This window comes from Rhamphochromis longiceps, linkage group LG9, assembly GCF_057381845.1.
Source record: "Rhamphochromis longiceps isolate RC_006_pf linkage group LG9, R_longiceps_female_GT1.1, whole genome shotgun sequence".
Taxonomy (NCBI): Eukaryota; Metazoa; Chordata; class Actinopteri; order Cichliformes; family Cichlidae; genus Rhamphochromis; species Rhamphochromis longiceps.
Genome location: NC_140565.1, coordinates 32,303,353 through 32,318,455, shown reverse-complemented (window position 1 = coordinate 32,318,455; position 15,103 = coordinate 32,303,353). Strand labels below are relative to the sequence as shown.

The 15,103-nt window shown below is 40.3% G+C and overlaps 1 protein-coding gene across 1 annotated transcript in view; it reads right to left on the bottom strand.

Moving 5' to 3' along the window:
• Positions 1–15,103, bottom strand: part of LOC146662620 (uncharacterized) — a gene marked incomplete at its 5' end in the record, with an annotated part of 78,298 nt that overhangs the window by 43,088 nt on the left and 20,107 nt on the right. The window contains one exon of the mRNA XM_085417898.1: positions 6,351–6,947. Coding sequence (XP_085274024.1) covers positions 6,351–6,947 — 597 coding nt within the window. The remainder of the gene's footprint in view (positions 1–6,350; positions 6,948–15,103) is intronic.

Genomic DNA, 15,103 nt, shown 5'->3' with positions numbered 1-15,103 from the left:
CAACCTCCCCCACCAGTTGAAGAGCCCCCCAGGTGGCTCGACGCACCGGCGACACCCTGTGCCAGGGCTGGGCCCCCATGCACCCACCCGCCCACAACCCCGGCAACACACCAACCAGGACCCAAGCCCCCGAGGCCCGGCCAGGGCCCCAGCCCAGAGACGGAGCGCCCCCAGAACCTCACGCCCATCCCGGACCCACCCAGGGGCAGCCAGGCTGGGTAACCCACGTCCGTCAGCACAGATCCTCCCCTAGCCCCGCTGCATACAGCCACAAGGAAACAGTCACCTGAGAGCCAACAGAGCCCCTAACCGGACATGACCGCTACCCCGCGTTGAGCCCCCCAAGGAAGATGCCTCCGGGGAACCCCCCGACGCCCTAGGCCTGTCCCTACCCCCACACCAATCACAACAGTGAAGGCGGGACCAAACTATGACCCCCCCACCCCCACTAGGTGATGGAGCTGATCAAAGGAGCCCAGAGCAATTGATCTGATGTGGTGGCAGAGGCTGTATCAAGACTAATGTAATCTAATAGATAATTTCTATATTGGTTAGAATTAAGATTATTTTTATTTTTCCAGTTCATGAGGACTGTTTTCTTGGCTATGCATAGGGCAGTGAAAACCATATGGGCTATATTCTTTTCTGAAGTGACATTATCTAAGCTGCCCAACAAACACACTAAGGGGGAAGTTGGAATGTTACATTTCAGACACTTTGATAAGTCTTCACATATCTCGCGCCAAAACTTCTGAACTGGTGGACAGAACCAAAGAGCGTGGATATAATTGTCCGGTGAATTGTATACACCGGTTTTAAAATGTTAATGACAGGCCACTAAAACCAGAGTTATGATTAAAAAAAAATATTAGCCAAGCTTTTTCTAAATACTTTCGTCACATGTTTTTTAAAAAAGTATTTTCTAAGGACAGCAGAAAAACAGTAAAGAAAGAAAAAGGCCACCTCTTTCCTATTGGTTGAAAAATGTACTATGTCGACCAATTTTTTATAGATTTGGGATTTGGTTGTTTAGGAAGAGGGGAACATTTTGGGAGTGACACCAGAGAGACAGAGAAATTGAGTTTGTACTACGTGGTTTGAGATGTGGGAGATTTGTGATGTTTAGTGTGGAGTGTGTAGTTGGTGTGTTGTGTTGTGTAGTTTTGGCAGATGGCAATGTAAACACAGTCTGCAGGTGGAAAAGAGAAGTGATGAAGCTCCTGTTGTCAGACCTGCAAGTTTATCCCTGTGGTGTTCTCTTCTTTGTTGTGGCGGACAGACACAGATAATTTGTGGGGCATCTTATTGTGACACCAGGGGCCCGTTCTTCGTACGTCGCTTACTACATCCAAGATCAAATGACACATCCAAGACCGAATCATCGCGCTAACCGTGAGCTCGCTAATCCGGTTCTCCGAACACACCTGCTGTTGACGATTAGTACAGCTGGATGAAGTAATGTGAGATCACTGGGTGTCGTAAAAGGGGCTACGCATCGATAGTAGAAACATTGATCGGCAACCCTCTGATTGGTCGGCGAAAATGTCGAAGGAGAGCGCTCGGTATTTTTCGGCAGCAGAGCAAGAACTCTTGAGTGAGGGATTTCAGGAGTTTCAGAGTTTAATCAGAACGCAAGGGAACACTGCAAAGGCTGCAAAAGCAAGGAGAGAGGGCTGGCAGAAAGTTGCTGACAAATTAAACTCGTAAGTGATTTAATAATAACAATAATAATGGAGTGGATTGATATAGCGCTTTTCAAGGCACCCAAAGCGCTTTACAATGCCACTATTCAGTCACTCTCACATTCACACACTGGTGGAGGCAGCTACAGTTGTAGCCACAGCTGCCCTGGGGCAGACTGACAGAAGCCAGGCTGCCATATCGCGCCATTGGCCCCTCTGGCCAACACCAGTAGGCGGTAGGGTAGATTTATTATATTACACTATATTATCCAATATTATATTACATTATATTATATTATGTTATATTATATCCCCTTACACATTAGAGCCACAACAGGACCCACTAGAACATGGGAACAAGTAAAAGTGAAATATAAGAATATTCTACAGAATGGTAATATTTATCACTTATATTGCTTGTAGTCTCTTGAAAAGAGACCCTGAAATAATCTGTTTGTTTGTTCATAACAGCAACCAAGAAAAGGGCAGAGCAAAAAAAAGACAGGTGGTGGTCCTGCACCCCCTCGTCAACAAGTTGGTTAAGTAAATAATACCCTCACGGGAATATCGATATCTCTCAATGAGCACACTGTCGTGCTGAGCTAAAGGATCCTGTCTATCCCGCAATATACGCTGAATTCTGAGGACTCTCCTTATCAATCTTGCACCTTCCGCAATGGGTGGCTCGCGTATACGGACAGGACATGGCTGCGACAGGCTTCCCAAATCCACCTTCGCTTTTATAGCCGTGGTCTCTCATCTTGATTACACAAAGTAATTTGCAATTGCTACTCTGAAATATGAATTACATCTGTAATAATCAAATACATGTAATAGAATGTTAATAGTACATTTCCCTTTTTTAGGAAATGACCTGTATGTATCTGTGTGAAATCAATAAATGGATCAGGTGCTGCACTATCTTTAGTTACATTGATGTTATTTATTTATGGTGAAACAGTGGTGGGATATCGCTGTTGCTTTCGTATAAATGAAGCGGACATACCTGCGTGGCCGCGATCTAATCCTGTTTACATAAAGTAAACCTGCTCCCGAGCAGGTTTACGCTTACGGCTCTGTTGCTATGGCAGCAAGTCCCGGATGAGCTTCGGGGAACCGAACGATCCAAGATCATGCGAAATCGTCAACAATCTAATCCAGCTAACCTACTTAGCGAGGTACGAAGAACGGGCCCCTGTTTGTTCTCTCATTTTAGTTATACTAATATTTTTAAATGGTTGTACAAAAAAAAAAAAAAAAAAAAAAAAATGCCAGGTATGCATTGGCTGCATTTTTAGATAAATAACTGTATATATTTACACAATGTGTGCATAAGTTTTAAAAGTGTACAATTTATATTTGCATTTCAAGTTCTAAAATAATTTACTGAACATGTCTGTGGTTTTTACAGTAAAAAAAAAATACTGCTAGGTTTTATGTTTTTTTTATGTGATTTCAGGAATCTTGTGTTAGTACAACAATAACTATATTTAGACACGTGAGTTTGAACTAAAAACAATGATACCAAACAAGGCAGGAAAAAAACAACCTTTCTGATCTTTTAAATTGGTACACTCCTGTAAGATCACTGAGGTCTGTGGATGCTCTCAGCTGTCCCGAGGTCCAGATTAAACACAGAGGAGACCGGGCCGTTGCTGTGACTGCTTTTAAATTGTGGAACAAACTGTCACACAAAGACCTCTCCAACACTGGACACTTTTTAAACCCATCTAAAAAACCCACTTTTATTCCTTGGCTTTTAAATCAGGATGAGTTTGTACTACTTTTATCTTACTTCTTACTCAAATCTTCTAATTTTATGATTCCTTTTAACTTTTATCATGTCGTCCTATGTTTTTATCTCTTTTGATGATCTTAAATGTACAGCCCCTTGGTCAACAGTTGCTGTTTTCAATGTGCTATATAAATACATTTGACTTGACTGGACTTGACTATATAGTCAGGAGTGTTGAAATGCTATGGAGGAACTGCAGTATTTGCAGGAGTTAAGCATGCCAGCTAACATTAAATTTCTGATTCAAACTTTTTCATTTAAACTGAGAGAAAAATAGAGAACAAAGGCAAATGAGATTCTCGAGAAGAATGGCCAAAGAGCATGTTTCCCAGATATTGTTTTAGAAAGAAAGTTTCGGATAACAAATGGAGTTTCAACTGTGCAAAATGTTTATTCTGTAAACTGAATGGAGGAAAATCCAGCCAACAACAGATGGCAGACCTGCCAGAGGAAAGAGTGGTTCCAGATCTGCAACCTTTCAGAAACGTTTCAACAAAAGTTGAATTCCAACAATGGCAGCAGCTACTTAGTTGTAATATTACTCTTTCTGGGTCAGAAAATACACTTTTAAGATATTTTGAGGCGTGAATGTAGTTGTGCAAACGTCAGATATCTGCTCGGTTTACAAGACATCACATACTTGCAAAAGTGCTCCGATGTTTTCGGAGATGTATGAAACTTTTGCGAGATCCCGAGTTAGTTTTGTTCATGATCCTACACAGGTCATGAACAAAATGGGTTTTTTTTTTCATTGTGGGCTAAAGCAGTTAATTAAAAGTAGTCTAACATGAATGTAAATGCTGTAATGTGATTATTTTAATAAACCATGTAACTTGGATAGCTTTGATGAACTCTTTGGAGCCTGATCTCAAGGGTTTTAACTCTGACACTGAAACTAGAAGAGGATCTTTCTGTCTCTGCAGATTCACAGTGATGGGAGTGATTTCAGCCCTGAGTGATCACGCTGATGTTTGCACAGAGCAGATAATTTAGTGAATGTGGTGGCACATTGGTAACAGTGAAACAGTTTATTAGTAACGTGGGATCGTTTGTGTCTGGAGTATGAACTGAGATTCCTGAAGCTCTTGTCACACTGGTCACAGCTGTAGTTTCCTTCCATGTGTGCACGTTCAGGATAGTTACGATTAGCTGATTGTGAGAAGCTTTTGTCACAGTATCTGCACTTGTACGGTTTCTCTCCTGTGTGGACTCGTTTGTGTGTTTTAAGGTTGCCTGCAGTGATGAAGGATGACCCACACTGATCACAGAGGTGCTTTTTAACCCCACTGTGAATGAGTTCATGATGTTTTAAGTCCCTTAATCTGGTGAAGCTTCTCCCACATTCTTTGCATTTTATCATTTTATCTCCAGTGTGTTTACGCTGATGTTCTTGAAGCCCGTCTTTTCGAATGTAAGTTTTTCCACAAAGGTCGCAAAAAAAGTCTTTCCCACCACCACAGTGATGACAGGGTTGAGAACTGGATCCATCTGTGTCGCTCTGCTTCTAAACAAAGACACAAAGACAGTGTAAGTCAGTCCTTCAACATTTTTATCCTGAACGTTGCCTGAACTAAAGAACATCTCTGCAGACGTCCAATTACTGTTTCAGTTAACATGCTCAGTTTACTGGGCTGCAATAACTACAATACTACCACCATAATACTACAGTAATACTTATTTAATGTTACAGTAACATCTGAGTTACACTGAAGTACTACCACACTAATATTTTCAGGGTAATTTAAAGGCTACCAACACAGTGCTAAACTACTAATGTAACACTGCAATAATACTAATTTAAAATTTAAAAAAAAAAAATTGTGTGCATGCGCCAACCAGCGCATGTTACAGTTGCTGCAAGGCCAGCAATGTTGTTGGGATGGAGCTGGACTCCCTTAGGGTAGTGTCGGAGAGGTGAATGTTATCCAGGATAAAGACAATGTTGGATTCCCATAATGCATTGCGTTTTCCCCTTCCAGTCCCCTTTCTCACTCACTATATATTAATAGACCTCTCTGCACTGAATCATATGTGTTATTAATATCTGATTAATCTAATTGAAATTGAATTGATAATTCCTCCCACCCACTCCATGACATGCTTGCTAGCCACAGGAGCACGTTCAATGAGAGACTGACATTACCAAAGAGCACCCCTGAATGGCACAGAAAGTCATTCCTGCTTGTGGCAATAGTGTGTGTGTGTGTGTATATTGTGCTATTTCTTTCTTCTTGTGTTGTCTGTTTTTGCTACTGCTTGTACTGGAGCACTGTAACCAACATAATTTCCCGTAGGATCAATAAATTCTGATTCTGACAATACTGCATTAATGACACTGTAACTGTGCATTTAAAGCACTCAGCTGACTGGGACAACAAAAACACTACTACCCCCATGACACTGCAATTATAACATTAAATTAGTATTTTAACACTAGTGTCTAAAAGTACTAAAGTTAAAAACAAGCAATGATACTACTGCTACAATATTACAAAACCGATACAACTTTGTTAACCATAATAGAAGATTACTGAATGTTTGGTTTTGTACTTATTTTCATTTGTGTTTTATTTTATTCCATGTACACCTGACAGAGGAACGAGCCGCTGTAAACAAAATGCCATCTATGCGGAAATAAAAACCATGTTATGATATACCAGGAAACGTTAAATAACACATGAATTATCAATTTTCAGCACTTTTAGTTTTTCATGATCGTGTAAACAAAAATCATAACTGAAATGTAAATCTGAATAATCACTCAGAGCTGCTTTTCCATGCAGTAGAATTGCTAACATGCTAACACAGTTTAATGAGCAGAGTTGTTCCAAACAGTCAGGCTAAAATGACAAGATAACAATATAAATACATACCTCACAGTAACCGTGCTTGTGGAGTCTCTTTCTGGTGTGGATCTGTTGGTGTTGTCTCAGGTGATGTGGAGCTTTAAAAGTCTTCTCACACAGGTCACATTTATAAGGTCTCTCCTCCGAGTGGGTCAACATGTGTTGTTGTAAATGCGTGTTGGTTATAAACTGTTTGCCACACTGATCACAGCAGTACACATCATGTCCAGTGTGAATGCGTAGGTGTATATTTCGGCTCCCTATCTGGCTGAAGGTTTTTCCACAAAAGTCACAGCTGTATGCCTTAATTCCAGAGTGGGTAACTAGATGATTCTGTAAGCTGCTACTGTGAGTAAAAGCTCTGCCACACTGATCACAGCTGTACGCTTTAACTCCACTGTGGATGAGTTGGTGATTTTTCAGGGAAGGCTTCCAGGAAAAAGACTTTCCACACAACTCACAGCTGAACGGTTTCTCTCCAGTGTGGATGACCTGATGACGTTTTAGTGTAGACTTCTCAGTAAAATCCTTCCCACACTCATCACAGGTGTATGTTTTCTCTCCCTTTCTTCTGTGAGGTTTGTCGGCCTCCTGAGAGCGCTGACTTCTCGCTCCATGTTGGTCCTGCAGTGACAGAGATACAAACAGAGGCAGTGAGTGAAATGCAGTCGTGGAACAAACTCAACCTTCAAACTCCCTCCATTAACACTAGTTTTAAACCTGAAGGTGGAGCGTGGCACCAAACACCTTAAAGGTCTCTTATCCCCACCTGCTGGTAGTTCTAACACATTACATCCAACCTGGTGTTAAAAATAATTTATGAATGTTTAAACACTTTAAAATATTTTTTCCTTATTTTCCTTACTTTTACTCCCCACATTACAAAACAAATCTGTATTTTGTTGCATTTACAAAACAGATTTTTTACTTTTGTTTTTAGGAATTTGAGGGGAGTTATTTCATCACTAAGGGCATCAAATATCAAACTGATTTGAGCCTGAAAAGTAACACATGAAAGACAATCCTGATCGTGTACTAATCACCAGGGTATGAAACATAAAAAGAGATGAAAGAGGCAAAACTGTGAGTCATAGTCAGGAGTTAAAGTGAGACGTTGTTCTTCCTTCTTTTTTGCACAGCACCTGAACAAACAGGTAATTTCAAATGCAGCGTTTCTATCAACAAACATCAGCAAACACACAAACTGTTTGTGTGCAGTTTGTCTCACAGTGTGTTGCTGGCTAAAGGTCCAGCTGCTGTACATCACAGGGAGAGAAAAGAAAGAGAGCTAACTTCACTCAGAGATGGAGAAAGATAAGACACACAGGACAGGAGAGGAAGAAGAGAGGTTAGATTTAAAGGGAAGGACTGCTCAGTGGGATTTGATCAACTGGAGATTAAAGCTTACATGTAAGTCCTCATGTGTTGAAATCAGATATTGGGTCTGTACATGTGACATTATGTTTTTTCAGGTTGTGAAAGATGCTGCAAAACAATCTGAGGCAGATTAACTGTGTTATTTAAAGACTGCATGAAGATCCTCTGCAGGTTAGTGCAGGATAAACAGGTTAGTTTGCTGAACTGTGATGGATTTAAAGTAAAGAACAGTGTGTGACAGGTGCACAGTGACTGTGGTGCTCATGTCACAGTTAGATAAGATAAGATGACCTTTATTAGTCCCACAGGTGGGAAATTTGTTTCGTTACAGCAAAAGTGCAAAGTTATGTAGCAGAAATTAGAAAACACTGGAATGCAATAAAATGAAATAAAATACAATAGAATAATAGAATAGAATAAAATAGAATACAAATGCTATATACAACTGAATAAGAAAATACAAAAGTACAACTGCTGCAAATCAGCTGCAAAAGTCTTTGTTGTGGAGTCTGACAGCAGTGGGGAGGAAAGACCTGCGAAATCTCTCCGTCCCACATCGTAGGTGCCGCAGCCACTGAAGGAGCTCCTCAGTGCCGTCAGAGTCTCCTGCATGGGGTGGGAGATGTTGTCCAACAGGAATGACAGCTTAGCCACCATTCTCCTGTCACTCACCACCACTACTGGGTCCAGAGGGCATCCTAGAACAGAGCTCTGCCCTTTCCTGTAGAGGGCGTCTGAATTATGAGACCTGTCCAGTTTATTGTTCAGATGAACACCAAGGTACCCGTAGCTGTCCACAGTCTCAATGTCCATACCTTGAATGTTGAGTGGTTGCAGTGGGGGATGTTTGTGCCTGCGGAAGTCTACCACCAGCTCCTTGGTTTTACTAGTGTTGATCTGGAGGTAGTTCTGCTGGCACCAGTCAACAAAACCTTTGGTCAGTTCTCTGTACTCCTTGTCATCCCCATCAGTGATGAGACCGACTATTGCAGAGTCGTCAATAGAGCATCTGTACTTCTACTTAAGTATAGAGTAAATGTACTTTTGCCTCCTCTGATCATTTCTATAATATTATTTATATCAGTGATGGCCAAATGAAGCTTTCTGAAACACTGAAGCTTGTATTGAAAAAGGTTCATTACTCAAAGCTTTTCAACACAGTCCTCTTTGGTGACATCTGCTGGCCAAAAATATGAAGAGCAGCTTGAATCTACAAATTATAATGAAGCTTCATTATAATTGCCCACTCTACAGAGCTCAGCTGAGAGCTTCTGTCTGATATCGGGCTGCTGTTGTGGTGCTTTGAACGTGTATTTTTTGGGGTGATGAAAAAACTGTTAGGTTTAATGTATGTGTTGTAGGTTGCCCTTTAAAAAGCTACACAATGCCATTTAGAAAGCTAGAATGCTTCTGTTTGCTATCTAGGTAACCTACGCATATGACTACGTGCATGACATTGATAAGGGGAACAAGCAGCCTTGAGAAGAACAGATTCTACCAACAACAATCTGGGAGAGCTGCACTCTCATCATATAACCACACACAATGTATAATCACGCTTGCACAGCACAATCACTTTGTAACCAGTTATAGTAGTTTCTCATAGGTAATACAGCAACAAGCTTTATGAATATTCATGTGTGTAACCAATAAAAACAACCTGCAGGGGGAAAGCAAGTTGAAGTGGGTTGGAGACAACTGCTTCCCCCTCGCGAGTGAAAACTTGAGCTCTGTGTGACCTCGTTCCTGAGTGAGTTTCTGTTTATCCAGCAGTATCAGGGGTAAAACTCTGACAAATGTCCATTTGATTATTAATAATGTTGATGAATAAACCTTCCTTATTTTAACATGTGCTGTGGTCTCTAAAAAACAACATAATATACAACACAGTCATATAACAGGTTGGGAGGATGAGAGTTTTAGACGTGACTGATTATTTGGTGAAACTGTGATATTTTCCTCACCTCCTGTGTTGAGCTCATTGTTTCCTCTGTAGTGACTCAGCTGAGTCCAGATGGCTGAAAATGTTCCTCTGCTGCTCCGTCAGACTCTTCTCCTCCTGCTGATCAGCTGGGACACAAAACAGATCTTTGTTAGGCTCCACACTGCACTGAAGAGTCAAAGTGTCTCATATGTTCATCTGACAACACAAAGTACAAATTTCACTCTGGTTGCTTGTAGAAATCTTGTGAGACGTGTTGTGCTGCAAAGTGAGGAAACTCTCTCACTCACTTATACTTCAGGAGGAACTTTGTGACATTGGCTCTAATATTCTAAGCAGCCCTTTACTATGACAGGGCCAGAAAGTCCTATTTGAAGGTTTGGGAGAAGGACCATGTTAAAGGTGGATTGGGGTTTATACACTTTGTTATGATACAGGTAAGGCTGTAAGAGCCTGAGAAGGTGTCCTGAATGAACCTCTAAAACCAGTTTTCAGCTAACGACTCTGCTTCAGTCTGGAAAACAGCAACTACAAGTTTAAAGACTCCATCAACAATTCACACCCAGCAACAGCCTGAACAGCTCCTCCTGTGGTTTCCACAAACAGGGACAGACCTGTTACTCCCCCACCCCACACTTTCCACACCTTCAGCCCCCCAGTCCCACCACCTCCACCATTCCCCAAAAACCACTAATTAAAGCTCATTGATCAAATGCTGTGATTGCAGTGACTCACTCTCTGTGAATGGTACTCATGGCCATTGATCAGCAGTCTTTGATTAATGAGCTTTGATCAGTGGTTTCAGTGCTTTCCTTCCTGCTTTGACTGCAGCTGTGTTTGACACAGGAAGACATTTTTACATTCTTCACGATTATACTTTATTCTTTTTGGGGGAAGTGCAGCTTTAAACCTTCACATGATTCAAGTCAACCCAACAAATCAATCTGAACGATCACAGGTGGGAAAAACTTCTGTAGACAAAATAAAACAAAACCCAACATTCAATCCACAACATGATTAAAAACATGATTCTCCCAAATCACCAAGAGCTGCACATTAACCACTGTGAGATTATTATTCTATCATATGTTATCCTATGCCTGTAATCGAAATGAGTGAATCATTATACTGCTGTAAGCCGCATCATACTTCTTATTATAGAGAGTATAATTAGTATGTAGCTGTAGTTCTAGTTTGCATTATACTGCTGAATTAAAAAGAATGTGAGAATCACTAGATTTATCAGATAGGTTTGTATTATCCTATACTGTTGATTTACTGTGAATGAGCTACACTGTCTCATGACATTTCATACTGCTGAGTTAAGAAGAGAATACCTTGTGCAGAGAGCACAAAGCACATTCCACAGGAGCTTCACCCCTTGTTGGAAGCAGATAAACAGGTCATAACTCACTGAGAGAGAGAAAGAATGTGAATGTTTAGGCTTTTACGACTTGGTGGGGGCCACTAGAGGCTATAAGAACTTGAGTAACCCTCCACCAGTTGGAGATTTGCTGTGACCCTCTGCATGCATGTCTCCCCATCCGGATGGTTTGTGCTCAAAGGTGTTGAACTGTATGTAATAAAGTAATTGTTGATTGAGCATTTATACACCGAGTATTGTCCTTCCTTCAGCCCAAAGATCGAAAGAATTGGGAGAAATTAACCACCACAATATATTTTTATTCTCTGTGCTTTCAAATATGAACACTGTTTACTTTCATCTCTGTTTCATTAGTTTTTGTTAACATCTTCCTGTGCATCACTTTACAGCAGCCACACTCATTAAAATGAGACTTTGTAGGAGTTCACTTCCTCTCATGTGTTCATCCACAGCAGCTGGACAATAAAGTTTATTGTGACCCTGATACTGCAGCAGATCGCTCTCATCCATTTCCTGTTATCACTTCAAATAGAAACGAGGCTGTAGAGGTTTGGTGCAGGCAGAAAAACAGCTGCAGGGACAATGAAAAGACTTTTCTGCTCCAACTTCTCCCAGCATGCTGAGCTAATGATTAGTTGGTGTTTTTCTCCAAACACTCTCTCACTCTTCTCTCAACGTGTTCACAATAAACTGTGAACAGACACCGAGGAGAGCAGCAGAAGACCTCATTCAGGAGCTAAACTCAACATGAACTGAACTCACAGTAAAGTTAGCTCGGTGCTTACCTTTAGATGAGCCCACAAACCGAGAGAAACTCCGCGATGAAGCTGCAACTCTTTCCAAACACAGGAAACAGATCAGGGAGCAGAGACCCACGTGGTTCACGCTGATCTCGGCTACGATCCAGGAGACAAGGGTGGGCAGATCGATGCAGATATCGATCCAAACGTTGGTTTAGTTTGTTTTATCATCCAAATTCACTCTTTTACTCGCTTAGGAAGAAACGGTAGCTCCGTCTGAGTTGTCACTGTCACTACCCGATCCGTACCGGTGTTGTGCCAAAAAGTGATTGTCTGCCAAAAACTGATTTCCAGTGTTTCTGTGTATTTTTTATGTGTAATATCTTTACGTATGTTCGTAAATAGACTTCGGTGAACAGGGGATACAAAGGGGTTACATAAAGAATTAAAAAATTATCTGTTTTTTAAGTATCTTTACAACTTGTACTTACATTATAACCAATCCGGTCCTTTATCCCCACTTAAAATATTTTTACAGAACTACTGTAATATTTGCTGACATTTCTGCTGTCCTGTTGGGCAACTTACTCTTACAAAATACATTTTTAATGTTAATGAGATTTTTTTTACTGCATAAATAAAGGTTATATAAAAGTCGCTGCCAAAAACTGATTGCGGCTTGTATCTTGCTACACGAATGTTGTTTGTGGCTCAAGATGACTTTATGTCATCCATAAGGGATGCATTTGACATATGTTTAACATATTATAGCCCAACAAGTTACTTATAGCACTTTAAATATGAGCAATCGCTTTTTGGCAAATACCGGAAATCAGTTTTTGGCAGACAATCACTTTTTGGCACAACACCGGAAACCCGATCGGTACCCCGCATGCGCAAAAGGTTTCTACTTCCGGTCGTAGCGTTTTTCGATAGTTATGGGTCAGAGTATCTGTTAAGATGTTAAGAATAACAAGTATATCTTAAAATGTTTGCAATAATGAAGCATTTCAGTACAATGTAGACAAAAACGAAAAATAAAAAGAACGTTACGGATCAGGACTCTCCGATCCTTACTGCGCATGTGTAAAGTCTGACCGTACAAATCGGTTCTACCCGATCCGTACCGCGCATGTGCAGATGTTTTCTTCTTCTTTTGTTCGTTTAATGGCAGTTTACTCCCCAGTGTACGAGGATACCGCCACCTGCTGACCGTGCGAATAAACCCTATTATAAACTGAATTATCGTCATTACAAACGTGTGTTAAATCTGATTTAGCGATAGTCGAGTGTGTTTATGCTTGTCTGTGAGGAGAGGATTGCTGGAATAGTGATGATGATGTGCGCTATCACTGTCAATTGTCAGTAAACACTTCACCTTGCTGATGAATCTACACGTGGTTTTTTTTTCATACTTTAATTAAATTTATGCACATATTACAATCTCTCGTTGGGAGACAAAATTAGTGCAACAACATCTTGAAAAGGTTGAATAAGAAACCAAACGAAATAGGAAAAAAAAAACCCCACATATATACATATACATAAATATATGAAGGCCATTTTTATGACATATAACAGTTTCCTTTCTGCGAACACTTTAACATACATGTGGCTTACTTAGTACACCAAAAACACAATCATTAAAAGGATAGAGATTGAGTCCCATTGTCGCATATCAAAGCAGCCTCTTTACATGAATCCCTCAGTAATTCTAAAGATGACAAAAAAGATTTTAATTCAATTTTCAATACAGTTAGGGAAGGTCTTTTACTTTGCCATTTGCATTTGTGTATGTGGTATTTGCCCATAATTATCACCACCTTGTGTAGCATGGACAGTTCCTTAGATGGATCACCATTATTATATAAAACTTGTGTTAGAGTCAGTGGGGTCATCCCATCTATTCTTATACTCAACCAGTCTACTAGATCTTGCCAAAAGTCAGTTGTTACTGAGCAGGAAAAAAACAAATGATCAATACTTTCCACATTTTGTGAACAAAATCCACATGGCTCTACCTCAAACCCAAACCTTTTTCTAAGCATTTCAGCTGCTGGGTAATATCCATTAATTATTTTAAATTGCATTTCTTTGACTTTGGGGGGGGGGGGGGGGGGGGGGGGGGATAGGCCATTTTAAAAAGTGCGTATATTTGTTCGTTATTTTAACGTTACTCCCTTTTAATTTTGTGTTACTGTTAAAATCGTGAAATAATTCATTTTTAAATATTTTGTTTATGGTTTTATTATTACAGTTTTTATCAGTCAAAGGAATCTGATTTAGCTGTAGAGAAGGTAAACTAATTTGTCCCTTAGAGTAATATAAATAGCCTTGTATCAAACTCAACAGAGGTAAGGGGATCGCCTTACAAACCTTGTCATATTCTCTAAGGGAACACTGAATGTTAAACTTTGCATTAAAAACACCCACTGAGAGAAACTGACCCCTTTCATCAAGTAAATCTGTTATAAAGATAATGTTTTTTTCATACCACTCTTTAATGAACAATGACTTCCTATTAATTGTAATGGTCCTGTTATTCCACAAGGTGGAGCAATGTGGTGAAAAGTTATGGGCAAACACCATCTTCCAATAAGACAAGACCTGCTTATGATATTCTGACAGTTTCACAGGCAACTTCAATATATCAAAATCACATTTCAGGAGAAAATCCAACCCTCCCACCTTTTTGAAAATATTTTTTGGGATATGGAACCATATGGAGTCAGGTTTCAAGAGGAAGGCTTTTATCCAGTTTATTTTAAATACTCCAACCATTAATTGAAAATCAATTGTCTTTATACCACCTTTAGCGTAATCTTTGACGAGTTGTGATTTTTTAATGTAATGTGTTCTATTGCGCCAAATGAATTGATAGATTATAGAGTTAATCTTTTTAATACTTTTCGGGGTAATGTATAATGAGTAAGCTGGATAAACCATCTTTGAGACGCCCTCTGATTTGGATAATAGATTGCGTCCAAAAATTGTGAGGAACGGATTTCAGCATGAACGATCAGTTCCTCAGAGAGATCCTGGAACGACGCAGGGTCCTCTTCCCAGTCCGACGTAGTTTTATCCAGAAAGGCTCCCGGGCTGTCATCGCCGTGGACCGGCTCTACGTGGACGGACAACTCTACCGCGACCCCGGCACCACTCCATGGCTGTATTGACTGCACACCAAATAAGAATCCGCTGCACTATTCTCTTCACTCACACTCTCTTGTATTAACTTTTGCTTAACTATGTAATATCAGCTTGCTAATTTAGTATAACGTCACTCTCCGCCAATGCCTTAATTGGAATGTTTCCGTTTCTATCTCTTTTTCCCTCT